Source organism: Kwoniella europaea, chromosome 1 (genome assembly GCF_036810445.1).
Source record: "Kwoniella europaea PYCC6329 chromosome 1, complete sequence".
NCBI lineage: Eukaryota > Fungi > Basidiomycota > Tremellomycetes > Tremellales > Cryptococcaceae > Kwoniella > Kwoniella europaea.
In genome coordinates this window covers 4,691,171-4,718,165 of record NC_089487.1, presented here as the reverse complement: position 1 = coordinate 4,718,165, position 26,995 = coordinate 4,691,171, and the positions used below count along the sequence as shown (strand labels likewise).

The following is a 26,995-nucleotide window of genomic DNA, read 5'->3' as shown; positions in this document are numbered from 1 at the left end:
ATCCATTGATCCATTCATTCATCCATTCAATGCATCAATGCTCAATACAAATTCAAAGAACAATATATTCTATTTATCTAAATCCATAAAAGAATCAAACTCCAAGCTTAGAATCTACCCAAATGCTTGGCAATCTTGAAGCTCGCACCAGTCTTCTCCTTAACTTCCTCGACGGTCACTCCCTCAGCAACTTCGATCAACGTCAATCCACCTCCATTGCTATTCGTCCTATCTACGTCGAATACAGCCAAGTCTGTGATGATTCGACTGACGACAGCTACACCTGTCAAGGGTAATGAACAGCTCTCTAAAACCTTGGGTTTACCATGTTTGTCTACGTGGGTGGTGACAACTACGATCCTGGTACTATCGGGATTGGAGACTAAATCCATGGCACTATGAGGCACAGCATGATTAGTTTATCAGTTTACCACAGACAAATCCAGGTGTGATAAAATACTCACCCTCCCATACCCTTGATAAGTTTACCGGGAATCATATAGTTTGCCTGAATGACATGGTCGTCAGCTTTCCATCGGGATTTGTGATCCCGGAGTCAACTCACAAGATCACCATTGGCTGAAACCTCCATAGCACCCAAGATAGATACGTCTACATGTCCACCTCTGATCATACCGAAAGATTCTGATGAATCGAAAACAGAAGCTCCGGGTACGAGCGTAACAGTTTCTTTACCAGCGTTGATGATATCGCTGCATAGTATAAGAAGTCAGCGACTAACGCTCAATCACGATGCGCACAGCGTATTGATATAAGATGGATACTCACGCATCAACCTCATCTTCGAGGGGATAAGGACCCATACCCAGAATACCATTCTCCGATTGAATCCAAACTTTCTGACCTTCAGGTAAATAGTTGGCAGCCAGAACTGGAATACCAACCCCGAGATTGACATATGCACCGTCGTAAAGCTCTTTGGAAGCTCTCTTGGCAATTCTCTCCCTGGCTACTTTGGTTTTTTCAACTTGAGGTGATTCAGACTTGTGACCTTCATCACCTGAAGAAGGAGAGACGTTTTCGGACTCTTCTCTTGTAGTCTTGATTTCGATCTGTTTGTCTACTGTTGCTGGGACGATTCGATCGACGTAGATACCAGGTAAATCAATGTCCATAGCTCCGATTTCACCGATCTCGACGATGTTCTCGGCCTAAATACATACATTTCATATGATCAGCAATGGTTCTTACACAGTCACTGGGCAACTCAGCCGAAACAGTGAGTGCAGGCAATGCGTGGGACATAGTGGAAAACTCAACCCACCTCAACGATAGTCAACTTAGCAGCCTTAGCAACCAATGGACCGAAGGCCTTTGTAGTGTACCTGTGATTACAATCACGAATAAGCTTTGACTCAGATTGTGATTCTATGAGATTCCGAGACAGTCTTGGTGTGAATGGTAGATCACATACCTGAAAACACAATTACCGGCTCTGTCGACTTTCCAAGCTCTCAAAATAGCTACATCACCGTGAATGGCAGGTTCAAAGATATATTTTTTACCGTCAATCTCCCTGACTTCCTTCTTCACTCCTTCCTGTACTACGGTCTGTTTGCCTTCTGAATCTGGTGGGGAGAATCGTCGAGGGATACCACCAGTTTCGATGAAAGTTCCTAAATGAAACAAACCAAAATTAGCGTCGTCAACAGGTTGAGAAGCTGCAAGTGACTTTGAATGTACTCACCAACACCACTTCTGGTGTAAATACCTGGCATACCTGCTCCAGCAGCTCTCAATCTCTCGGCGATCGTTCCTTGAGGACTAAGTTCGAGGGATATCTTTCCGTTGATGTAGTTGGCCATAAGTCCTTTGTTGGTACCGAGATAAGAGAGAATCATTCGTTGGATTTGTCCGGAAGTGACCAGTGGGGCTGTAAGAAGGGCAACGTCAAGAGTAGATTAGCTGAACTTCCGGAATGACGTCTGCACCCTGCGCAGGATACGGCAGTTGCCTTAAATGGTACAACCATCCAATTGACATAACACCCTCCTCTCTTGAACATCTTCGCTCACTCCCAATGCAGACTGTAGAAAGTGAAATCAACTCACATAATCCAGCTGTACCAGCATTTCCCGCATTATTACTAACGACCATCAAATCCTGTAAATCCTTTCGTTCATGTATGGCGGTAATGATAGTTTCGGCTGTACCGCACAATCCAAAACCTGCTGATAACACCGTAGCACCACTCTTGATATCTTGGATAGCATGTTTGGCGTCTACCCAAACTTTACCTTTCTTATATGGGGTGATCCTCGACTCGGCGTGATCTCCTTTCGACGGTACGGATTTCAAGTCGTGTTTGGGAGTGGGGTAGGGTTCGTGGTTGTATAACCTCACTTGGGATAACAAGGGTGTTGTGAATCTGGAAGGGGATATGATAGCTCGAGGTAAGACTCGAGGTCTGTTGAGAACCTTGGAGCATGGAAGTACTGATCTGATCATTGTCTACGTGATTCTATTCTATTCTATACTATACGTGAGAATTTAACAAAAAGGAAGAGAGAAAAATGGAGACTCCTTGAGATGAAAGAGATGGGGGAAGATGGGGTATCCGCAAAAGAGATCTATCTATATATCTATGTGTTCTATCTATATCACAAGAGAGAGGGATGGGAGTATGAGCAGGGAGATGGAAGATGATGAGGAGAGAGACGCAGACGGTGTCGTACAAGTAAGTACTCATACTCTGATATCATAATACACCAACTACACGGATATGCTCGCTTGAAATTATCATTTTCTGGTGTGATGATGTTTTCCGGACATTCAGGGTCAAAGAACATCCGTGTTCGCACGCGGATCCTTACCATGAGACCGCCGGAAAAATCAAAATCGACCGAAAGGCATGCGTGAAGTTGGAAGATAACGCTGATAGGCAAGCGGGATGCCCATTTCGGCTTTACACAATGGTCGGTTAAAGCGAATAACCGGATCTGCTTTTAGTCTCGGTTATCAAAGGAACCTAGAGGACCAAACGCTGACGTGAATAATAATCGATGTGGGGATTTGATATTCGATATTTGTAGATTTTGTGGTGATAAGGAGTCGGGCAACTCTCCATCGCTTTGCCGTTGATATGACGGATTTTCGCAGTCTCATCCAACTACGCTCATCGAAATTACAACTCAAAAGCTATAGCGCATCAAAATACACCCAGGCACGGATGATCAGCGTTCTCAAAATTGCACATACCCATCTGACAATTGCGAGTCGTCCTACTGCGCAGAAGAGCTGTGTTACCCAACATGTGAAAAAGATCGACTGCGGGGTCGTAAGCGTCCAGCTCCATAACAAGGTATATAAGACCTGCACTTTTTAACGGACTTCACAGTTCATCTTCATACTCTATTAATCATCATCACATACATACTCATTCACTCACATTACCATTCACACTGAACATACAGATACAGATACGAACATGCAACTGAACGGAAAAGAAGTCCCCAATCGACAAACTGAAGAAGTCACTTTTGCCACCGAGCAAGATGATGAAATTATCAGTCTCCACTCTTCAGACGCTGAATCTATCGGTGAGTTCCCCCATTACTTCTCAATGCCTATTTTCGCCACTGCTAACGAACTCTTCTTGCGAGTAGTCGAGAATACTGCTCAATTGAGAATCTCAGATCCCGAGTCTGATGCGGAGGTAGGTACTCAACCAGAAAGAGGACACCGAAGAGCCCATGGTCATGGTTATGGTTATGGTCATGGTCACCATGGTCCAAGACATCATATGCGCGCTCCTCCTTTTGGTGGTAGGTACCCCCCGTTCCATCCAGGAGGTCTAGGTGAACATATGTTCCCACCTCCTCCACCTGGTTTTGGTCCCCATGGACATGAACTGGGGCATAGATCCAGGCATGGTCCATACGGGCGACCACCTCACCCGCCACCACCCTTCGAAGATGACTTTGGGTTTGATTCCCATTTCTTTGGTCCTCTTCCGCATGATGGTCATGAACATGGACATAGACGTGGTCCATCAGGAAGAAGACCTCCCCCACCACCAGTTCAAGAAGGGGAATTCGACAATCATTTCTTTGGACCTCCTCCCCATGGAAATGGACATGGTCACGGTCACGGTCGATCCGACCGCCGACGCCCTTCACCGCCACCAGGATTTGCAGCGCAAAATGCTGATCATCCTTTTGAGTCTGGTCCTCCACCCCCTCACCCTCACCACCGACATGGTAAAGAACACAAACACAAGCACAAGCACAGGCATGCTCGGGCTTATTCACCACCCGGATCAAGATGGGAGAGACAACACCACCATCATGGTCATAGATCTCACAAGCGAGATGAACCTGGTTATGACCTTGAACCTCACCACAATGTGGAGAAAAAGGCTCAGCCAGAAGGAGACAGTGATGAGAAAGAAGATCAACAACAGATCGCATCATCATCTTCCTCTGACAGTACTTCGGCTTCTGAATCTGAATCAGACTCTATCCCACCACCACCACCCTTCCCTCACCACCATCACATGAGAGGAAGAGGTGGGTTCGGCGGAAGAGGAAGAGGAAGAGGTGGTCATCTCCCTGGTATGCCTGAACACCACCACCACCGACGTGGACATGGCGCATATGGCCCAGCTGGAAGACCTGGACCCCCTCCTGACATGAGTGATTTCCCTCCTCATCAAATGGGATGTCATTTCTATCATGGTGCAAGGGGCAGAGGTGGGTTCGGTTTCGGATATGGCCATCCAGGTTTCACCGTTGCTTAAGCGGTAATTCGTCCAAAGACGACTCCATCAAGGACATCCGAATTATATATGATGCTCGGAGGTGTTCCCAATTAAATCAAGACAGCAAAACAAGCCAAAAACAAAAACAAATACTACATCACTATTGATAGTGAATCGTAAACCATTATTGTATAGATAATTGATACCCCATACACGATTATGCATATAAAAATAGAATCAAAATTCATATGACGATAGTCATCAGTTGCAATTTTCCAAGAATCGATCCGAATGCATTATAATTTTCAATTTTCACCTCACTGAGGTTTTTTTATCACTTCATATATTTATTCCATCTCAAGGCTTATAACTAATCATGTACTGTCTATTGATTATCTTGACCACTGAAGAGTTTACCCAATCGTACAACTTCTTTGAAGTATCTCCGGACATAGACGACCCATTCTTATCTTCTAACAAAATGGTCCATACATCTCCCTCTAACACCCAAAAACAACGATATCACCCAACAGCTCATATGCGAGTATACCTAATCCTAAGCCACTTCCTCTGATTGATCCATATTAAGGATGATAGCCTGATAAAACCTGGTGAATTCGATCAAATCATCCGCATTAGAATATTCATTGATGGTGTGGGCACCCGCACCTCCCGACATAGGAGTGTACCTGTATCGGTAGATGTTAGGCGTGAGGTCGAGGTATCGTCGAGTATCGGTATTCTGTACATACGAATCTATCAGTATTCTTTCTCTAATCTCGTGCAGTGTACCATAAGAAGAATGAAAGACAAGTGATAGAGGGAAGATAACTTACACCAGTACTCATGAATGGCGCCATGACGAGATCTTTTCCTTTGTCCAACTCAACAATCTTTCCATCCTTACTGACCTCTTTCCTACTTGCCCATACACCCCTGGAAGTCCCAGCCAAGACGTTCCAAGCTGGATCATCGAGCGTGACGGGACTGTGAGGGGCGGGGTCGGTGAAATATCCGAATGCCAAATCCAAATCTACCTTTGAATTAGGAGATCCAGAGAAAACAGTCGTACCGTCAAATCCATTCAATGTGAGGTTGTATGTTTCTGCGATTGGAAGTAAGAGTGACTCGATCCGGGATTGAAGTTCGACATGGTCAGAGAGAACGTTAATTCGATGGTTGATGATGGCTTTTACTGATTCAGGCTATATATGAACGTTGAGTTAGCATAGAAGCAATGAGATTTCTTGATAGTAGCGAGGCAGTTGAACTCACCAAAGCATTGACCTTCAATCCACCGTTGATGATATCAACCGCTTGAGTAGTGGTCAACAAACTTCTGAGGGGATCGCCTTGACCAGGACCATGCGAACTACCATCCATACCGGTACTGATAATTTCCAACGGGAGATCTTTCCAAGCTTTTTTGCTACCTTTCTCAGCCTTGATGACTAATTTCTTCAATTTCGCTGGCATGGATTCAGCAAAAGTAGCGGCACAAGTCATGAACTCGTAGACTGGCGATTTGGCGGAGATGGTAGGTTCGTGTGGATGGGCTTCAAGTTGAGCGATCAACAACGAGATCAAGCCAATAGCAGTGTGTGGAGGTGGAACAGACGAATGTCCACCCAACGTAGATACGGTTAAACCGATATCTACATGACCCTTTTCAGCAACGGCAGGTGTAGCAAATTGCTGACCCCATGTTTCGACTAGACCGTTACCTTCGTCGATAAGTCTATCAAGGTACAGCCATATCAGCTGACGCTCGGACAAATGGACAGGCGGACATGACGTTTCAGTATATTTCACCCACAAAGACATAGAGTTCTTTCCGTACTTGTCCAAGAGATACTTAGCAATGGCAGGTGCACCGGTCTGACCACCTCTTTCCTCGTCTGAACCGAAAGCAAGGATGATAGGTCTTCGAGGTTTGAAGTCGGTAGTGCCAAAGAGATGTTCAAGTGAAGACATAACAGCTGCAAGAAGCATTCATGGTCAGCATCTATGTTTGGTGTGTCGTCTGATTTCAAAAGCCGACTTACCGATCAAACTGCTCTTGGTGTCTGACGAACCTCTTCCATGGATCGAGGTTCCGTCATAATCACCACTAAAAGGATCATGGTCCCATTGGTTAACAGTCTCAGGAAGGACCGGGACGACATCTGATCAACCATTATGAGTTACGACTCCCTACCAGTCATCCCAGTTGTTCTACTCACCTTGATGGGCAGTGAGCATCAATGGCTTCAAAGACGAATCGGAACCTTCGATCTCGTAAACTAAAGCCCAATCGGTCTTCGTGACTTTGGCATGCTCGTAGCTATATGGATTGGTAAGCTGATGCTGCATAAAAAGCGATTCCAAGGTAGCTTACACGTTAGGGAAGGTTCTTTCGAGGACTTTATACAAGAATGACCAAACAAAATCAGCTATGTGCGGCAATGGGAATAGTGAACCGAAACACCTACAGTCGTGGAACTCAGCAAAGATCTTCCATCTTGGGTCCTCATCTACTGGACCCATCTCGTCGTACATCTGAGTAGGTATCCTAATCTACCATTGCAAATCATACCTTGTCAGTGCCATCCTTCATTCGTGAACGATAAAGAGGATGGGGGAGACTAACAGCTTCCTGTAATCGCTTGATAATAATTTCCTTGTCCTCCCATACTTTGGTAACATTGATCCCATCAGGCAAGATAGGCTCAGCTTGTTCACATGTACCCTTCCTCATCTCAGAAGTACCCTTGAAAGAAGGTAAGTTAACCTTAGAGGAGAGCTGGTTCACACCGACAGGCCATGAGGACATGACTGCTGCCGTAGCTAGCAGACCAAGTACTACGAGAGGCCATGATCGTCTAGCTGATCCTCTCTCGGGGGAGTGATCAGATGAGTGAACGGGGAGATGGATAGGTCCTTTTGCCATTGCTGATAGCTCACGAAGATGAAGTAACGAGAATAGCGTAAACAGGAAGAAGGAGCATGGTAGAGAAGGTGCATGGTAGAGAGAAGAAGAGGAGATAGGGGGTTTATATATTGGTTGTAGAGATGTACTCATTTATCGCTCATATCCGATGATCGGTGACCACCGCTATGTGACCGAATGGATTTTGCCGAGATGGTTCTTACTCTTTTGGGTCTAGTCTGTGCACATGTGCTGGCGGACCACGTAAATGGGGCTTGCACCATGGTATATTTGAGGGGCAGGAGATAAGGATGGGCGACAGGAGATAGAGTAGGAGGGGGTTGGAAGAAGGGAAAGGTAAACAAATAAGGTGAGCTGCAGGACATCTCCTATCTTCCGCATCGGCCTTCTCCGGATGAAGGGAAGGTGGGCTGTCTGTAAGCTGGTGGGGAGTCAAATCAGGGAATGCGTTTGTATGACATTATTGGACTTTATACATTCACGGAACGAGTTGCTTGTCTGTCAACTATCTATAGCTCGGTAGGCCCAGCAGCTCGAGGACACTGTCAGGTCGAGTATGGTCTATCGTTCGCACCCTGCGGTCCAAGAATCAGGATCCCGAAGCGATATCTGCCCCTTAGGAGTTTGGTAACTCACGAAGGCACTCTCATTGGTAGATCATTTTCATCCTCCCAATCCAACCCATGGCCTTGCCACGGTCCACTTACGATCTTCCTATATTCTTCCCACAATACTCCATATCCCTCTGGGGTCATATGACATCCATCGCTAAGACAATATCAGTTCAATCTTCCCAGCAGGGGAACAGCAAAGGGGGCTTACTGAAAGAACGGAGCGAGTCCATCACCTAATCCACCGGCTTTGAACTCCATAGCCTTCCAAAGATCCAGAACTTCGATGGTCCATGTCCCAGTTTCCTTAGTTTTGTATTCCTTACCCAGATCCCTAACGACGTTTACAAATTCTAATGACCTCTCTTCCGATCTTACCCATTTGGCTGGTAGTGGTACCTGAGGCAAGTAGGGTGGAGGAGGAGTGATCAGCAGTATATGTACGGGAGTTTGAGATATTGAAAATGGTGATTCGGGAGATGTCAAATGGTCAAGTATGATTTTGTAGTTATTCTTGAATTGGGTCGGATGGGTAGCTCGAGGATTTGGGAAATGTACGGAGTCGTTTGTTCCTACAGTACCGCAATTTGGTTGATTCATACCGCTGGTTGAGTCGAGAGAGATCACCCACCAAACCATAATGTTACTAATCTGACTCGGGGTGCATCCTTCCCTTTCTGAGCGAAGATCTCATCGAACAAAGGAAGAGCGCTGAGTACAGTAATTTGTTCAGTGATCTTTATCTCAAAAGCGCAGCCAAGATTAAATGTACCCACCCGGTACTGGTGTATCCGCCGAATCCTCTGTTTAGGATATCCAGCTTCCTCGCATACGCCTCTGCCCGTGAGTGTCATGATGAGCGTCCGATAGTAATTGCGGATGGCCAGTCAGAACCTCCACCACTTACGACACATTCTCTCAAATAACGCTTGTGGGACATCCTGTCTTTCTGTTAGACTATCTCCGAAGAGGATAACACAATCTTGAAAAGAATTGGCCATGTCAGTGTCTGCTTCGGAAACAACGAATACGAGTGTCTTGTTCTGATTCTTATTCTTATTGATGAATGTTGAAATTGATGGAGATCATCATCTTCAACATAATAAGTCTTGTGAGGTGGATCTCCGAGTTCGGTTGAAAGTCAGACCGAAGGAGCACTCAAAGGAAGGCGATATGAATGGAAGGGATTTCCCTTGTATTCGATCATTGGTTTCAGAATATGCATGCCCATCGCTGCCTGCAGGCAAGGAGTGGAAAAGCACCTCTTCCCTGTGCATACAAAGATGCCCTGCCTGAATGAGGAAGTCACAAATCGATTTTCAGCACCATGCATGCGCACTAGACATGAGTGTCGGTGATGGGTGGGTTCGGAGATGTGCGATGGATCTTGCTAGGATGATATCTAAATGTAGAACTGCCAATGATTTCCAGATGAACCTATTTGTTAAAGCGTTAAAGCGCGAATGCATATACGAAAAAGTTCATCGTCACATAGAGAGTAACAAGATCATCTTTGCATCACCAGGATGGATCTATAAACTCAAATAATGTGAACCAAACGCATTCAACGCTCCCCCTTTATCCAACAATCCAAAAGTAGTTTCCGAAAATTTAGGCAAAGCACCGAACCATGCCCATCTCTCTACATATACCGATCCTTCACCTTCGAACCATGCTATAGCTCTATCCATAAAATCAGTTTGTTTCTTTTCATCGCATACCTCTCCGGTAGAGAAATCTTGACAATCGAACTCTGTTACCCAGATAGGTTTACCACCTGCTGGGAAGCTCTATAACACAGTAATCTCAAAAGTAAATACGGAATCATAGGATAAATTGCAGTGTAACGTATAAGGTGTAATGGTACTCACCTTGATGTATTCGAACAAATCTTCCACGACTACTCCGTAAAAATGAATAGGTACGAAATCGTATTTACATTGACCACCACAAGCGGTTACCCAGGGCTGCCGATCAAATCCAAACACATCAGTCAGCAGATGTTCAATTTCTGCAAGCATGCGCTGCGCAACTACTTTGGGTCCATGATCTGATGTCTGTCACTCACAGTAAACCATTTCACATCGCCACCTCTCGCTACGGCCGGCGCACCAATCTTCACACCCTCCGGAACATTCGCTGTCCACTGTTGATGCAAGCTCGCCGCATGAGCTACATCAGGGATATTCGATCCTCCTACATCCGCTCCCATATCAGCTAAGCAGACAAATCAGCCTTTTTTTCCAACACCATAGGTGTAAGATCGAAATCTGACTCACGTTCATTGAAACTCATCACATACTGAACCCCTTGGGATAATCCGCCCGTACCCAACCCGATAAATTCATTTGCCATCACCTCACCCCATATACAAGCTACGAATTCAGCCTGCATTCCTTCAAAAGGCTTATAACTCCAATTCCAGTACCAGTCGAACCCTTGTGCGCTGGTCAATTGGGACCAGGAGGTATCGTCCAGTCCTAGTCCTGTTTGACCACCTCCGGAAGTTGGGGTGGATACGGCGGTGCTAGATGGTGCAGCCGATATCGGTGAGGCTGCCGGGGATGATATTACTTGACTTGACGCTGGGGCGACTGGCTGGGAAGCTGGAGAAGATACTGCTTGAGAAGCAGGTGGAGCAGCTTGACTTGCGCTAGAGGTAGGTGCTGATGCGACGACAGTAGCTGGCGGAGTGGTAGGAGCAGCAGCACCTGCAGAAGTAGATTGTGGTTTATTCCAACCTGACCATCCACCTCTATCCCATGCACCTATCACTACATCTGAATTAGAGCTCGAATCAGGAAGTACGGTTCCAGAGATGTAGGGTGTAACTCCCTCTGTCCCAGTAGGAACCACCACGGCGTTTTCGTTCTGTTGTAATGCACCTACTACTGCTGGAGCGGTATCGGTGCTTTGCGACTTGACGGAGCAGTTCTTTCTTTTCGATGGGGCTGGGGCGGCTGAGGTTATTGCCAGGAAGACGAGGACGGGTAGTAGGTACATCGTTCAACAGAGTCAAAACAAGAGTGACAACAGTAGTATGGCTGTTGGATATCGTTGAAATAATAATGTGAATGATGTGATGAAGATCACTTGAACCTATCAAAGGCGTATAGTAATTCACACTATAGTATTGAGTAACGAGTGTACAGGGTGGGAAAACACAACGGGGGTAGGAAAAAGGGGAAGGATAGGGTGAATTGATCGATCAAAGATCACTGATTGATTCAAGGAAATCGATAAATCTGGGAATGAAAGAGCTTCACCCCATATGATATATATATATACATTGGATAAGAGATTCGATTGATCCTTTGAGACTGTTAATTGCATGATCAAATGACCTCTTTGATACACAGAACACATAGGAACGAAATTGACGTTCTCCGCTACTGTAATTGACGCCACGATCAACGGTTGACTGGATGGGACGGATTGCTTTTGCATCCTTTGAGAGAAGATGATTGTCGGTGAATCAAAGGACGGTGAGATCGATGTCAGAAGATTGGATTGGTGATATTCCAGACTTGGTTTGTCAGACAAAGGATGTGAGAGAACCAAAAGCATCCGTCTGAGGCGTTTGAAAAGGAGGTACAGAGCGGAAAATTCAAATTAGTCGTTTCAGATAACAAGGTGCGTTCCATGTTCCCTTACTCTCAACAATGTCAGTAGTGATTAGTATGATGAACATTTCAAACGTCCCCTACTCTATCTGGAGGTATGGCGATGATTAGAGGGAGGCAGAGGACGATGTGCGAGGAGGGGATGTGTCGGCTGATTCATAATGCACGATTGACCATATCTATGGTGTCATGTTCTACCAAATGTCTGAATTTGACATGGCGTAAGTCTGAAGGAGAGGAATACAACATAGATGGTATAGGTATTTCCAGAGACTTCTGATAATTCTATCTCGCACATCTACTAGACCATCTGTTCCACATCCACAGGATGTCCATCCTTCTGAAACTCCCTCACCAACTCCAACCTCCTCATATTATTCTCTTCCTCCACTAACATCAACCTAGCTTTGATCATTATATATCTAGCTTGCCATTCGCTCCTACCAAGCAAATCTAACTCTCCCCCGGGGAGGTCCGGATCAGGTATTGATTGAAGTAACTGAGCTTCTTCCGGTATACCCAATTCGGCCGGTGGATCATCCAAAGAATCAGGTAGAGGATCCTTGGGATCTAATACCTCTCGAGGGAATATCGATCGAAGATACGATAGAACTTCTACTTCATCGGTTGTGGGTTTGAGATGATCCCTATTTCGTATTCTAGGTAAGACATCTGCCAGATCCTCATCTAACAATAGATCTTCATCTGAGGGAGGAGGTACTCCAAGAGGTGCGCGTGTGAGTGGTGTGGAGACAATGGGAGGATGACGCGATTTGGATTTACCCTTGGAGGATTTACCGGACTGAGTGGGAGTAGGAGTAGGTTTGGGAGGGGGAGCGGGTCGTTCGAGATGTTGGGATTTGATGTGTTTCTGTAGTGCGTCGGAACGAGTGAATGATTTGGGACAGCCTATGAATGTAGGTAAACATGGTGTAAGCTATATAGCACTGAGATTGAAGGTATTGTGTAGTGGGTTTTAGAGCGAGATGGTATAGATGGGTTATGCCAGGACATGAGTCGATAACACACTCACCTGCATAAGTACAAGCATATGGCCTTTCACCGGTATGCATCCTCATATGAGTTGATAGAGAATGTCGGGAAGCTTGCTTTTGACCCGTTCTGGGACAGTTGATCCATTCGCAGATGAAGGAGTCTTTCAGTGCGTTTATGTGGTCTTTGGATGAGAAAGGGGGAGTGTATCAAGGTCAGCTCAATCTCTTATACACGTACACAGAGCACGGTCAAGTTCAATACAGATGGGAAAATAAATCCAGATCTAAAGCATTGACCATCTCTCTTTGCTTTGTCCTTGACCACCATCAAGGGTTGGGAAATCCGGGACTCACCTTCTTTGACATGTTCGATCAACCTATCATGCGTCCCACTAACATTATCACATTCACCCCATTCACATTTGTATGACCCTCCTCCCTCTTCCCCTTCTGCTTGTACTTCTTGATCTTGCAATTCGTCCATCTCCTCATCCACCTGTGATTGTTCCTTCTTGACCTTCTGTGCTTTGCCTTTACCACCATTACCGTTTGAAGGTCCAGGAGTATTGAGTTCTTCTTCTCCTAGAAGGTCACCAATTTCATCATCTACTTCTTCCACTAACGCCTTGGATTTACGTTTCTTCTTGTTCCCACTAGCGGATTTAGCTTTAGGTGCGGGTTTGGGTTCAGTTGGGTCTGATTGAGGTGGAGGTAGATTGGGTGAGTCGATCGTCATTGGAACAGGAGGCGGTGATGATGCACCGAGGGGCGGTGAGGACGGCGGAGGGGATGATGCGAGGGATGTCATTGTGTGTTCGTTGATGAGAGAACGTGCAGAAAGTGAAAGTGATATCAAAGAAAAGAAGAAGGAAGGGTTGTAGGAAACGTCCAAAAGTGGAGTGGACGATGGTGGGTAATGTGATGTGGCGGATTTCATGAATGCTGTTTGTCTCTCCTTTTCATCCATTCATCTCCCTCACATCGAAGGTAGGGTCCGAGATGACTGGCTGATGCCGATGCTTGGGTAGAGACAGTGAGGATGATGGTTCTTTTATTACTACATGAACCATCGAAATATGCGTCTTCTTATCTCAATTGGTCATACCACTCATCTGCTCTCACATGATTGAGCGGCCAATTATTCGCGCACATCAAGGTCAAGCAGGACTTTGCTCCAGCCTTATATGTTGACAGAGTGAGGTTATGCAAGACGATCCTTTGGGAATCGCTTGTGGAAGATATTCATGACCTAGTGCAATGCATACATACAATGCTCACACGCGGTAGCCTATCAGTAAATTGCAATTTTGCCCAGTTAGTAACCGGCTTTTGAAGATTGCGTAAACATGACTTCATAAATGCTCGTACTCATTAACTTGTCTTAGCTTTCAATGGTAAAATGCACCTCAACCTATAGCCAATGACCATGCATCTATATCGTATCATATCAGCCTCATTCCCTGTCTCCTCTGTCCTTCTTACCAGCCTGATTGTAAAGTACTAACACGTCAACGCACCATGCAAGCTATCAACGACACCGTTCAGTCCATCGCTGAAAAAGTGGTTGGACCCACCAAAGTACCCGGACCGGAGGATTGGCTGGATGCTGACGAGACTGAGAAGATTGAGCCAGATGAGGATGAGAAGATGTGAGTGGCCTGTGTATCAGGATGGCGTCCTGTCACTTTGGGTCATGTTATGACGGAATTGAGCTGACATTGTGATTCGTTTGTATTCGCAGTCTGCGAGTAGGAGAATTGGTACATGATATGCAGAGACATAATTTTGATGCTCATCAACATAAGTTTAGAGGTACTCATGTGAGTGTACAGTACTCGTATAGGCCAGCTTTGATTGAAAACTGAGATCTGTTTTCATTGATTATATCCGTTGTTTAGGTAAAATCCCTAGGATTCGTCAAAGGAACATTCACTGTCAACCCCTCTCTTCCCCCATACCTCCGCCACGGTCTTTTCTCAGAACCTGGCAAATCCTATAACTGTATAGGAAGGTATGCCAACGAGCCTTCATTCATCTTACCCGATAACACCTCCGCACCTAGAGGTTTCAGCTTAAAGGTATTCGACGTTCATGGTGATCGTCTATCTCCTTCGCCGGACGGATCAACCAATCATGGCACACAAGATTTCTTATTTAACAATGCACCTATAGTCGAACTTACCGATTTGAATACGACGATTGAGATATTTGAATTGAGGACGAAATATTTCGGTAGTCCTACGAAGCTTCAGGTCGAGTTGGCAAAAAGGAATGATAGATTGAAACAGTTCGCTCCTGCAATGTTACCTAATGAATATGTTGTTGGTTCGACCTTTTACTCTCAATGTGAGTGATTCACAATTCACGTATTTTGACGCTCATTAAGCTAATAATATGACGTGACGTACACAGCCTCTTTCAAATTCGGTCCTTACGCATGTAAATTCTCACTCATCCCCATCCACTCTTCCCAAGAACAATACAAGAACCAAACTATCCCTAAAGACTCATCCACGACCTTCCATCGAGATCACCTTCGAGAATATTACTCTGCGAACTCAACAGAATATACCTTCAGAGTACAATCCTGCTCAGATTTATCTACTCAACCTGTGGAGGATGCGTCGGTAGAATGGAAAGAATCACTTGCACCATGGTATGATCTAGCTACGGTAAAGTTCGACAAACAAGACACGTTCAGCGATGAGAGGAGGGTATGGTGGGAAGATAAGATTGGGTTAAGCCCATGGGATGGTCTCAAAGATCATAGACCGCTTGGAAGTATCAATAGACTGAGACATAAGGCTTATGAGATGTCGAGACAGTATAGGGCGAAGGGGAATCAGAGGGAGGTTTATTTACCCCTCAGTGTGGATGATATGCCGAATTGAGGGGAGATTCGTAGTGATTCGTATGCTTTTCTGTTCGTGAGTTGGTTGTATAGAGCGCTGCATCCATTTGTATGATAGAAGGAGAGCGATACCAATTTCCCAGACCAAAAGCAGAGCATGATCGTATTGCGTGTCACGTGATCAGTTGTCAACTCGAGAACATGACCCGACGCGTTTTGACTTTGCAGATCGTCGACCTCTGTTGATTCCAAAGTCTCATCTTATAACTCAGAGTTGCATGACTGCACTAGCACAAGCAACCATAGCATACACCAGACAGAGATAGACCGGATTGAATCGCAAGGAGGGATAGCCGATAATCAACCTACCACTCATCAAAATGATCTTCCCCGATCGAACCTCCTTCACCCCTCTATCAACCATCCCCCTCCCATCCTCCCACATCCTTCACCCGGGATCATGTAACCCTTCAATGGACCTTATCGTCTTACTTTCCCTACCCAACACAACTCTCTCGGCGAACAGCAATTTATGGAAAGGAAAGGGTAAAGAGGTCGGATCGAAGACGCAGGTTTCCTTGTGGCGTACGGGTGGAAGTAAAGTATGGCAAGTTGGTGTTGAAGGGGATGTTCAAGGTCTGGCATGGAGTGAAGATGGTGAGTCATCGTTGTCATATATCAGTGCTGGACCTAGTTAAGGTTAGTGACCTGAACTGGATATAGGATTGATCTTATCTCTCTTGAGCTCGAGCTCAAATGGAAATTTCGTTCATCATCTATCTGTACATACTGGAGAGATCATACGGTCCGTTCCATTACCTTCGGATCTAATCGACGAGGATAGAAAGGGAAGATGGGTAGATATGAAATGGACAGTCTCTCAAAATGGGTGGGCCAAAGTCAAGGTAAATATCCCGCCCAACCTAGTATTGACGAATTGACCAAGCTGAGTCCAGATATTCATCAATCCCATAGAACGGTTCTGCACTAGATATCATAGATAGTCTGCCTACCGTCACACCTGTCGATCCACCCAAACCTCCCAAGTAAGTACACTTGTTCCAGAACAAGTGGTACTAAATACCATACTCACCTTTTATCTTTGGATAACAGTCAACTTCCATTCATGCGTCAAACGACTCTCACTCAAACATCCCCCAAACCAACTATACATCCATCCCTATCTATCTTTCCCGCGCTCTTACCATCAGCTATCCCCCTCCAACCCGATATCCTCCAAATAGGATCATTCGAATATTCCTTGTTAACCGGTACTTTTACTTTACCATCAAATTCCGAACCTACTCAGGAGATATTGGAACTATCGAGAATATCAGATAAGATAGTGCACCTACTGAATATTATTTTGAGAGGAATCGAAAATGCCGAAATTCACTTTAGGGAAGGCGAGAAGCAGACGATGATCTGTAGAGAGGATTTGGAAACTTGTGCGAAACAACAGGCTAGTAAGTTCGACTCGACTCGACCGTACAATACAATACCATATGACAATTATATCAATCAACTCATAGATCGTATGGTAATTAGTGAGGCTAATTGGAATTGCGATGTGTTGATATAGTGTCAATCCCAGATGTTCATTCGGATCTGTTTAGGTTTTTGATGACTGGACGAAGTGGGGTAGCTGTCAATGAATGGATGGGAAATCGATTGACAGGTAGGGTGAGTATGACTGAACATTGAACCACCACCTCACCCTCAACGCTTTTCGAGCAAAACAAATTCCTTTGGCTGATGATTTTGCCTGTTCTGTTTCGATCTTGAATGATAGACAATAACGAAATGGGATCAAACGTTAGATACGTCCTTCCGTACTATCCAAAACCTAATCATAGAAAGTATATCACCAGCTTCGGAGAGATTGGTATTGCTCCTGCAAGAGATGAGAGGATGGAGTAGAACGTTAGTCATCTGATTCCTTAATCTGCAATACATAAAAATTGGCGGAGCTGAAAATGTGATTTGGTTCGATAGACCCAAATATCAAACTCAATTACATCTAAACGAAAATGATATCTCCAAAGCTATAGATCTAGTATTGGGTTTCGCCAAGTTGTTAGAAGGAATGAGGAGAGACGCGGAACATGAGTTGACGGCAGCTTCGGAGTTTATGAAATGGTTGAAGTACGGTATGTCTTTCTTGTTCCTCCTTCGCAATCGAATGACTTCCGATGAGGCTCTACAAAGATAAAACATGACATGTTTTGTGGTTGATCTTGGCTCCCACTTGTCCTTCGTAGAAATTGCCAGAGCAGCCTCTCAAGATCCATCATCCGATGATCTCCCACTCCCAACCCACGATCTCAAATCAGTATGGTCCTTCATGTTGAACGGTTTCGTCCGTTCTTCTTTCCATGATCATTTTCCTTATCTCATCGTTCGACCACCTAAAGATACCCTTCCTAGAGATCATGCCACGTACCCCAGGATCTCTACTCGATCGTTGGATGATGTGCTACGAGAAACTAGCCAAGTACTTAAGATCGATCATCCGAGTCATTCAGCGGTGGTTGATACCCCGTCGGTACAGGCTAACGAATCGTTGGATTCTGATAATACGTCGATGGATATGTCTATATCGATGACTCACGAAAATCATGATGACGATGGGGACTTGACACCTACTGGAATACTTTCTGATGATGATGAAGAAGAAGACGAGGGAATATCCAGATTTTCAAGTCCTGATACGGTAGGAAACAAGTATGCTTTACCGGAAGAAGATGAGGAAGAGGTGAAGAGGGTTATGGAGAAGGAACCGTGGGTATGGGCCAATACGCTTATAAGAGATTTAGAGGGGTTAGTGAGAAGTGCGGTGGGAGGGGTTGAAGGGGATGGGGCTGGGAGGATAGAAAGGGATGATGAGCTGGAGCTGAATTTGAGGGACAAGAGGTTGGTAGATGGTGGGTTATGGGAAGTTGTGATTCTGGAGCAAGATGGTCTACAGAGATGTAAGTGATGTTTTTCATCATGTCTACATCAGATAAAAGAGATTATGACTGATTGATGTGTTCTCTTGTTGAAATTTCAGTATGGTTATTAAACATCGACAATGCCAATAACTCTTTGACAATTTCGAAGTTCGCTACATTCTCAAGCTCAGAAGCAAGATGTCTTTCAATTAGATTTTTCGACGATGAAGAGATTGTCTTGTTGATGGAATCTGAAAATGGCCGATATCTAACTACCTTTAGATATCCAAACATATCAGATGAGATGGTCGAATTGCCAATTCAGAAAAAATGGAGGTTGGTGGATGTGGTTAGCGAGTATAGAGATGCTTTTGAGGTGAGTTCAGTGAATTCACTTGTGGTGTGCAGGAATTCGTAGCCGCGGGAAAGATAGCTGAATTCTGTTCTGTTGGGTTTAGGTTATTCCGTCAATACCGATAAGTCGCTCGAGATATCTCGGTCCCACGCCCCAATCTGATGGTATCCTAGGACGGGACCCGGAGATAGCGTTGAATGGGAGGAAGGGGAGGAGATTGGGTTGTATATTATATGAAGATGGGAAAGAAGTGCAGGTCTGGGATTTGGACGTTGATGAGGATGATGAAGAGGAGGAAGAGGAGAGGAGATGGATGGGGTTGAAGAGTAGATAAGTAAATATATTTTAGATGATGACGATGACGACCAGGATGAACGTTAATTATGACATTATATTTATACTTCACATGATATTATGGTCTTCGTTGGATATATGGCTCGTATAATCAACCATTCATTGTCCTTCTGTACACTTCACATCTCTGATCCATCAGGTTCTTCATCCTCAACGTCGGGTACGGTATATATAGGTTTTGAAAATGATCCATCTGGGTTCTTGAAACTATCAAGAGGTTGATCGAAATCAGCGTAAGAGAGATCTTCTAGTACTCATCACCAATAAATTTTGTCCCACGTCCTTTTCTGGTAGCATCGACTCACCTGACATATATAGTCTTCCACCTGCCCCATCCTAACTGAGCTATCGTCTTACTCCCCTCTGTCAATTTCTGTATATCTTTATCCGTCTGATCTTGACCCTCAATCAACGAATTATCTTCCCACAGTTCCAAATCTGATATCGAGGTAGGTAAATCTACGGGAATGATTGATGAGAGAGGGGACAGTGCAGGAAGAAGTTGAGTTTTGAGGGATGTTATACTCCTATTAATTCAACCGATCATACATCAGCTCAAATCAGGGTCATTGTGCACGAAAGCTGTAAGATCTGCCCGAAGGCGTGGGAAGTAGGAGATAGAGATTTGGGAGAGAGAAGATGGATTGGTTGATTGCTCACGTATTGGAAGGTAGGGATAGGAGGACAGCCGATTTGTAGAAATGGAATGTGACATGATGTAAGTTGGATGATTTGGGTGGCTAAGCAGATTCATATGGGAGGGTCAGCTGAAAATATCTATAGAGGAATAATCTGTTTCCAGCAGCTCACCATTGTTGATTGTAGACTATTGTATTTAGTCGGTTTGTCCCTTGACAGTTAGAGAAAGAAGATGAATCCATGTTATGACTTGGCCAAGTTGACTGGATTCCAAATGATGAGTGAGGTGATTACGATGAACATGAAAACGCGTGAACGAGGAGATAGAGGATGGGGATAAGCGGTGATCGCCGAAACACGTTACCCGTGCTCCTCTTGGCAGTTCGCGGTACCCGATTGCGTTGATCATGATTACACTCGTACAATGGAAGGTGAAGTTGGATAGGAGCACTCATAGATCAACATGATCTATCAGACACTGACAATCGTCATTTGAAGCACCATCAAGGATAGCAACGACAAATATAGCTCGATCAATAGCACAGGAATAAGGGGAATGGCATACTCAATACCCTAGTACCTTGTTAATCGGTTTCGGTTCATCGGTGGGAGAACCACCACCATCAACACCACCACCATCATTATCCATCCATCTTATAACCATGCAATCTCAACCTCAAGCTTCCACCTCGTCCTATACCCCGCCATTGGAACTAGAATCAGAAATATGGGGATCGACACGTCCCATAGAAAATGAAAATGGGACCACTGGTGGTAGTCCATCATCATCACCCGAAATAGGCGGTAGACGTACATTAAGAAGTCGTAAAAATGTGGAAACACCGCGTATGACTCATCCTTTATCTACTCTTATCACACCACCTACGATCCATACGGACGTACTGGGAGATGTCAGTCGACCAAACTTGAAGAGATTGACTAGTGAGACTGAACGTCAAGTTGCGGAATCTTCCACGTCTGGAAGTTTGAGAGGTAGTTTGGATCTACTTAGGATGACTCCGACCGATGGAGGAGGGGAGGGGGAAGAGAGCGAGGTGGAAGTTCTTATACATACTGTGAGTACATCTCTACATCTTACATGATGTGATTGCATATCAGTGAGGTAGGATGAGGTCATATGTGAGCTGATTTGTGGATGATATAGATCAAATCGAATGAATCGTTAGCTGGGATAGCATTGTTATACGGTATAGATGTGAGTATGAGTTTGTGCTAAAATCTCGTGCCTCTGATCGGATATCACACTGTTGCCTCGAAGTCTGTCAACATTCACTGAAGATAATCATACAAAATTATGCTATTCGTCTGGATCGTATCGAATCATGACTGACATTTCCCATTCGCCGTCTTTAGCTAGCGACTCTCCGTAAATCCAACAAACTGTGGTCCTCTGACCCCCTGCACATCCGCACTCACCTCTACGTCCCACTAGAAGCATGCAGATGGAACAAAGCCAAGGAGATACTAGTGCGAGGTCCAGGTGATGGTCAAGTCACCTTGATGCCTAAGACCAACAAAGACAAAGGGAAGGGTAAAGAAGTATACAATCTGAATTCAGGTGTCGGTCAAAATGGATTGAGTCATATAATGGATTTATCAGATAGTCCACCTTCAGCTTCTACATCTACTCTATCACTCGCTTCGACCTTCCTACCTTCAACCAATCATTCATACACTCAAGAAACCTCCCCTCCAACGGCGACTGAACCACTAGTTGATGAACACACACCTACACCGAGGGTATTAGACGTAGTGAGAATACCTTCAAGTCAATTACGGTTCTTCCCCAAACCGAAACCTGAAAAACCACCTGATAGGAGATCATTAGATTATTTTAGTTCTGGTTCGAAATATAGTCCCGGATCGAATACTAACACAAATACCCTATCATCGCCTTTAAGTAGGAATGGCAGACCCTCAGGAGAGATAGAAAGAAAGTCTATAGAAGATACATTACATGGCATATCCGCTCTTAGACGTAATTCACAAAATCACGAATCACCTAATATCGATGGACCGACGATCATCAACGATTTATCAACTCTACCTCCACCTCTTAGACCTACTCCCGCTTCACCTACTCATCCATCATCATCGTCGTCGTCGTCAACATCAAAAGGGAGATCCAAATCTACTATCGTCAAAATACGACCGCCTATTATTCAGATTTCCAGTCAGCATCAAAGAAATCATTCGAATGGGATGAGTCTGAATATGGAAGGTATAAAAGGAAGTATAAAAGATTTCTTTACTGTCCCTCCTCCTCCACCTTCAAACTACGGTACGTTAGGTAAATCAAAGCCAAGGAATACGGATGGGCAACGGGAAAGAATGGCATCTTCACCTTCTACCTTGTCCTTAGGTCAAAACAGTCCGATATCAAAGTCGAATGGTAGTCCAATAAATGGGAATGGAAAGGTAGTGAGAAAACAGGAAAGTATGGAATTGAAAACTAGGTATTCGGACCTGGGATTGGATCTGGGATTGGGTGGATTAGGTATAAATGTAGGACAACCTTCTTCTACGAAAGGTGGTGTGGGGAGGAAAGATAGTTTTGGAGCAGGAGGGAAGGGCGATAAACAAGATTGAGCGATTGCATTGATGAGTGATTGATATTGAGTCATCACTGTTTATCCCTTGTTGATGTGAAATCATGTTATACCTTGATACCTTCCATTCACAGGATGGCTCTCTCCCCTTACCATTTGACTTGATTCTCACAATCGGTTGTTATCATATATTCATAAATCGTATACAACATTTACCGTCGCATCCACTTTTATAGATTCACATGACATTCTTCATTTATCATTGACAACTTTAGATTTTGTATATACAGCATAGTCCGTTGTCATTCTCATACTATACGTTAGTCTACCTCAAAGAACAAATGCGATTGTAATTAACTATCGGATCATGGAATATTCAATTTTAGACATTTTGTATATACAAATACACATATATGCATGGATTGCATGGATCAGCAAAGTATTACATGAAATACATACAAACGCATCAAGCTATACTTCTACAGTGGTGATCATTCGATGCTGGTAATGTTTGATTGTATTATCTATTTGGTATTTATGCAGAAGATGTCGATTCACCTTCTAGTGATATTTGCGGTATCTTGGCTGATGGAATCTCAGCTACGTCCTTGAGTTTACTGGCTACTGCATTGGCGGACTACGGACAAGCGAGAGATATCAGCTCAAGTCTACCAATCACTTGAAGTTTTTCAATTTTGTTAAAGATATCACACTCACCCTTGAGAATCCACCTAGATGAACGTCAACAGCATCGAATTTCATCTTGATCTCTTTCTTGGTTTTGATCAGGTTATCGCGTTGTTTTGATAATTGATTGACCTGATTTTCGCGTCTACAAAGGCAAGTATAGAAAAGAAAAAATGAATCATGTTATGTCAGTCCATTTCCTTGGTTTTGTACCTGGTCGATGTTGTATTGTTTTCATATCGGGTTCTGGTATGGGTGTATTAGAGGACGGAGCAGAACTCAGACTCACTTTTCAATCTCCTTCAATTCATGTTCCAATCTAGCTATCATCAGTTGGTTCTCGTATTCTTCACTATCCTTTGATGCTATCACAAAGATACGGCATTAGTATCAGTTGATCAACCTGGTTTTCTTTCGTCGCCAGGTTAAGGCCAACTCACGCAAGGAACTCAGTATACCTTCGTCGGCGGAGGATAAGAATTCTTCTGTGGATGGTAAATCCATCTCTTCGTATGCGGGTCTGCAAGATCAATTTATAAAACAAGTCAACTATCTACGAAGCCATGCATTGCTCGCAGTGAAACTTTCAATCTCTAATGTTCCATCTCCCCTCTTTCCTTCGCAATACGTGGGCGTCATATAAGTAAGACCAATCACTCACACATATTCACTACATTTCCTCATCTCATCATTCACCCTCGTACTTTCATATTCGACCTCTCTCAACTCTTCATCGACATTATCCAACTCGTCCCTCGCCTGAGCAGCATTAACCCTAGCTGCATTGAGGAGTATCTGGGATTTACGAGTGATCTGCCTTATAGCTGATGTCAGGACTGTTATTGGTATCTGCCCTTCTGTCGAGTCGATGTGCGAGGTGATGGAGTTGACCAAAGGGTCGAGGTCTGGTTGAGGTGACGGAGGAAGAGGAGAGGGGATTGGAAGGAGGAGGAGGGGGTCGAGTGGGGATGGTGAAGAAATGGTTTTGGGTAAGACCATCTCGTTGGGTTTTTTGGGTAATTGATGATTTGAATTTGCGTTTGAGCTTGAGCTGTACGTTGAGTGTGCTTGAAGTTGATTTTCGTTTGTATACCTGATGTGAGGGAGATGTTTGATATCGCACGCGGCTGTTATCGATAGTTGATGTTGTTGATGTAACTTGTGGATATGGGTATAATCGTAAAATCTCACTTTGGACAACTCGGAAGAACGAGGATGGCAAAGGATCGAGGACGGAATCAGATTGGACTGGAACGAAGAAAAGTGATGATGTCACCAGGTCCATGACAGCATCCCTTGTTCAACAGCCAACATTACAATGCTATAGATCGTCATGATATCACGGTACGTGTGAACAAGACCCCAATCAGGAGAAGACAGGTGGGCTCGTAATCTCTAGACTTGGTACGGTGGGAGTCATTGAATACCATACTGTATGGTGAAGGAACAAGACCCTGACGCATAACCACCTCGACCTGACATGAGTACTGCTAGTAGCGGTTGACTAATCTACGGTCAACCTGACAACACACTACGATATAACCTACTGACCTGATTTCAACACATCTTCTTCTGCCTTTTCTTCTCCTTTTTACCGCATCCCATCCGATATCTCACATCGAGCACTATTGGATCAACAGCACTCCTCACCGCACTTCCCGCCACCATGTCTACCACTCTTCTGTCCCTCAGCGACGAGATCCTCCAACGTATCGCCCACTTCACCAATCGAGATGCTTACATTCCATTTCCTTCTTTCCGTCCTCACTGGTCAAACTTTGGAAGCGAGATCACCGCGGCCAACCACCGCGACTTCCTTGCATTCCGTTCGACCTGCAAGAGAATACACAGTGCTTGCAACTTGAAGAATCTCCTGGTCTACATCCGCACCTTCGATTCTGTTTCCATTTGGACTCATGAAGTACCTGTCGCAGTGTTGAAGGGAATACGGTAAGCTTCCATTATCGCTTTTCATGGATCGACAACAGCAGATTTGCTCTTGGCTCTGACTTTCACGTTGCTCCTTCACGGGTAGACGCGCAAGGATCGCATTGGGCACGTTCCAGTACGACACATATAGCCCGCTTATCGCATGGACCTTGATCACCACGCTACTCACCCACCTTGTTTCATTAGAAGAGCTCAGCATCAAAGGACTCCCTCTGTATCGAAGATTCGGCTCCGATATACACAGACCTCTTCGTTTGCCCCCATACCCTGTATGAAGGAGTCTAAAGTCCCTTTCCATAGACACTGCATGTACACAATGTTCGACTTCTCTGTTTCGAGCGATAATTCCTGTGGCTGCAGACATCCGACATATCCGAATGGCCATCAGCGCTACTTTGAAACCTATAATCATCTTAGACGAATTGTCCGACCTCTGGTGTCAAGCCAATAATCAAAGTGAAATCGCACTTGAAACCCTCATACTAGGTATCTACCATTCCCGTGTGTATCCAACCGCAGACAATCTCAGTGTTACTCGCCCAACCACCGAGGAAGGAGCTGGAGAGGTAATTCCCTCGATAGGACGGTTATTCCCCAAGCTCCACAATCTTTCCATCACTTCATTCACTGGAAATGGATACTTCTTCTGCGATATCCCATTCACGATTGTAGATCGCATTAAAATTCCAATAAAATCAGATGATCCTGACGTTGATTTCGTGAGTTGCTTGCACAATGCGTTTCTGTAACATAGTCCAAACGATGCTTGCTGAATTTTTCACCCTTCGTTCTCTCTCTGTCTCTGATCGGTTTTCGTCCGGAAATTTCAAAACGGTCAGGTTGACTACCTCTCGAATCTTCGGTTCTCAAAAAACCTGCGATATCTCGACTGTGGTATCTCATTCCTTCCAGGAGCGAAACCCCCCGTCAAACCCGATGCTCGAGCTTCCGTATCCAAGAAGGTATTCATCGATCAGCTCCGGTCATTCGACAAGGCATCTGACGAATATCAAGAATACCTGAGGGAGTTTCGAGATCGTCTCCAGGATCTGATCGGGATTATTCTCCTTCATTTGCCATCTCTCGAAGGAGTTGCGTTGGGAGCCAGCAAAGGTGGATACATATCCTGAATCATGGCTCAGATGGCCATGGTCAATAGAAGTGGAGACCGAAACACCAAAAGATGATAGCGATGCACATGGTAAGAGAAAGAAAGACGGAGGAAGATGTGTGGTCGTCGACACCAAGCCCATCTTCTTTCATTACTCCTTCATGGTTGCTCGAAACGGTGAGAGTTTATCTAGCTCAACCTCCCGAAGCTTTCCTAAGAATACTCAAGGTGTAGAAGAAGGGAAGAAGCAAGATTGAGATGGCGATACTTTCAGATGGGAAGAGGATGATAACTGGTGATATAATTTGATTCTTCTATCGAGATAAGTACTGTATGATACAGTAGGTGATGTGACGGATGTAATTTACACGTGTATAGGAAATTCAACGAGGTACAGTAGTATCAGTCTCAAGTTCGTGTTATCATATGCAGTCCATGTCTGTCTAGTATCATCTCTCTGCTTACTGCGTTGGCTCTCCTTACTCAGATCCATCTTATGCATCGTACAGTTTTAGCAGGTAGGCAGATGCAGTATGAGCCGAGGTCAAGATTGCTGATCTACAGTAGTATTGAAGTTCACATCACTTGAATGTGCAACATCGCCTCAGATGTCATCATGTCAGATTACCCTCACACCTTTCAAGACCTCCTTTTCACCATGCAGTCA

General features: G+C 44.6%; 11 protein-coding genes across 11 annotated transcripts; 4 read left to right on the top strand and 7 right to left on the bottom strand.

Annotated features, from left to right (window-relative positions):
- Positions 1-107: 107 nt before the first annotated feature.
- Positions 108-2,469, bottom strand: V865_001791 (uncharacterized protein; the record flags this gene model as incomplete). The annotated part of the gene is made up of 8 exons (XM_066225605.1): positions 108-396; positions 465-508; positions 566-713; positions 790-1,172; positions 1,286-1,346; positions 1,436-1,637; positions 1,709-1,894; positions 2,073-2,469. The coding sequence occupies 8 exons, from the start codon at positions 2,467-2,469 to the stop codon at positions 108-110; spliced, it is 1,710 nt and encodes a 569-aa protein (XP_066081702.1).
- Positions 2,470-3,448: 979 nt separating this feature from the next.
- Positions 3,449-4,759, top strand: V865_001790 (uncharacterized protein; the record flags this gene model as incomplete). The annotated part of the gene is made up of 1 exon (XM_066225604.1): positions 3,449-4,759. One exon carries the CDS (start codon positions 3,449-3,451, stop codon positions 4,757-4,759), a length of 1,311 nt encoding a protein of 436 aa, XP_066081701.1.
- A 517-nt stretch (positions 4,760-5,276) lies between these two features.
- Positions 5,277-7,649, bottom strand: V865_001789 (uncharacterized protein; the record flags this gene model as incomplete). The annotated part of the gene is made up of 9 exons (XM_066225603.1): positions 5,277-5,462; positions 5,557-5,925; positions 5,996-6,458; positions 6,537-6,699; positions 6,766-6,885; positions 6,943-7,043; positions 7,098-7,122; positions 7,192-7,276; positions 7,350-7,649. 9 exons carry the CDS (start codon positions 7,647-7,649, stop codon positions 5,277-5,279), a joined length of 1,812 nt encoding a protein of 603 aa, XP_066081700.1.
- Positions 7,650-8,154: 505 nt separating this feature from the next.
- V865_001788 (uncharacterized protein) lies at positions 8,155-9,261 on the bottom strand (the record flags this gene model as incomplete). Its single annotated transcript, XM_066225602.1, has 6 exons — positions 8,155-8,224; positions 8,286-8,417; positions 8,472-8,832; positions 8,892-8,971; positions 9,037-9,097; positions 9,168-9,261. 6 exons carry the CDS (start codon positions 9,259-9,261, stop codon positions 8,155-8,157), a joined length of 798 nt encoding a protein of 265 aa, XP_066081699.1.
- Positions 9,262-9,792: 531 nt separating this feature from the next.
- On the bottom strand, positions 9,793-11,263 carry V865_001787 (uncharacterized protein; the record flags this gene model as incomplete). Its single annotated transcript, XM_066225601.1, has 4 exons — positions 9,793-10,050; positions 10,132-10,227; positions 10,329-10,477; positions 10,540-11,263. The coding sequence occupies 4 exons, from the start codon at positions 11,261-11,263 to the stop codon at positions 9,793-9,795; spliced, it is 1,227 nt and encodes a 408-aa protein (XP_066081698.1).
- A 921-nt stretch (positions 11,264-12,184) lies between these two features.
- V865_001786 (uncharacterized protein) lies at positions 12,185-13,686 on the bottom strand (the record flags this gene model as incomplete). Its single annotated transcript, XM_066225600.1, has 3 exons — positions 12,185-12,792; positions 12,917-13,060; positions 13,233-13,686. The coding sequence occupies 3 exons, from the start codon at positions 13,684-13,686 to the stop codon at positions 12,185-12,187; spliced, it is 1,206 nt and encodes a 401-aa protein (XP_066081697.1).
- Positions 13,687-14,396: 710 nt separating this feature from the next.
- On the top strand, positions 14,397-15,769 carry V865_001785 (uncharacterized protein; the record flags this gene model as incomplete). Its single annotated transcript, XM_066225599.1, has 4 exons — positions 14,397-14,527; positions 14,620-14,698; positions 14,777-15,224; positions 15,291-15,769. 4 exons carry the CDS (start codon positions 14,397-14,399, stop codon positions 15,767-15,769), a joined length of 1,137 nt encoding a protein of 378 aa, XP_066081696.1.
- Positions 15,770-16,109: 340 nt separating this feature from the next.
- Positions 16,110-19,347, top strand: V865_001784 (uncharacterized protein; the record flags this gene model as incomplete). Its single annotated transcript, XM_066225598.1, has 11 exons — positions 16,110-16,386; positions 16,453-16,634; positions 16,705-16,775; positions 16,843-17,195; positions 17,312-17,412; positions 17,522-17,652; positions 17,725-17,879; positions 17,991-18,701; positions 18,782-19,038; positions 19,121-19,209; positions 19,308-19,347. The coding sequence occupies 11 exons, from the start codon at positions 16,110-16,112 to the stop codon at positions 19,345-19,347; spliced, it is 2,367 nt and encodes a 788-aa protein (XP_066081695.1).
- Positions 19,348-19,490: 143 nt separating this feature from the next.
- Positions 19,491-20,184, bottom strand: V865_001783 (uncharacterized protein; the record flags this gene model as incomplete). The annotated part of the gene is made up of 4 exons (XM_066225597.1): positions 19,491-19,578; positions 19,677-19,898; positions 20,032-20,111; positions 20,182-20,184. The coding sequence occupies 4 exons, from the start codon at positions 20,182-20,184 to the stop codon at positions 19,491-19,493; spliced, it is 393 nt and encodes a 130-aa protein (XP_066081694.1).
- Positions 20,185-20,672: 488 nt separating this feature from the next.
- On the top strand, positions 20,673-22,620 carry V865_001782 (uncharacterized protein; the record flags this gene model as incomplete). Its single annotated transcript, XM_066225596.1, has 3 exons — positions 20,673-21,086; positions 21,176-21,226; positions 21,385-22,620. 3 exons carry the CDS (start codon positions 20,673-20,675, stop codon positions 22,618-22,620), a joined length of 1,701 nt encoding a protein of 566 aa, XP_066081693.1.
- A 495-nt stretch (positions 22,621-23,115) lies between these two features.
- On the bottom strand, positions 23,116-24,266 carry V865_001781 (uncharacterized protein; the record flags this gene model as incomplete). The annotated part of the gene is made up of 5 exons (XM_066225595.1): positions 23,116-23,217; positions 23,298-23,412; positions 23,557-23,632; positions 23,708-23,787; positions 23,929-24,266. 5 exons carry the CDS (start codon positions 24,264-24,266, stop codon positions 23,116-23,118), a joined length of 711 nt encoding a protein of 236 aa, XP_066081692.1.
- Between the last annotated feature and the right edge of the window lie 2,729 nt (positions 24,267-26,995).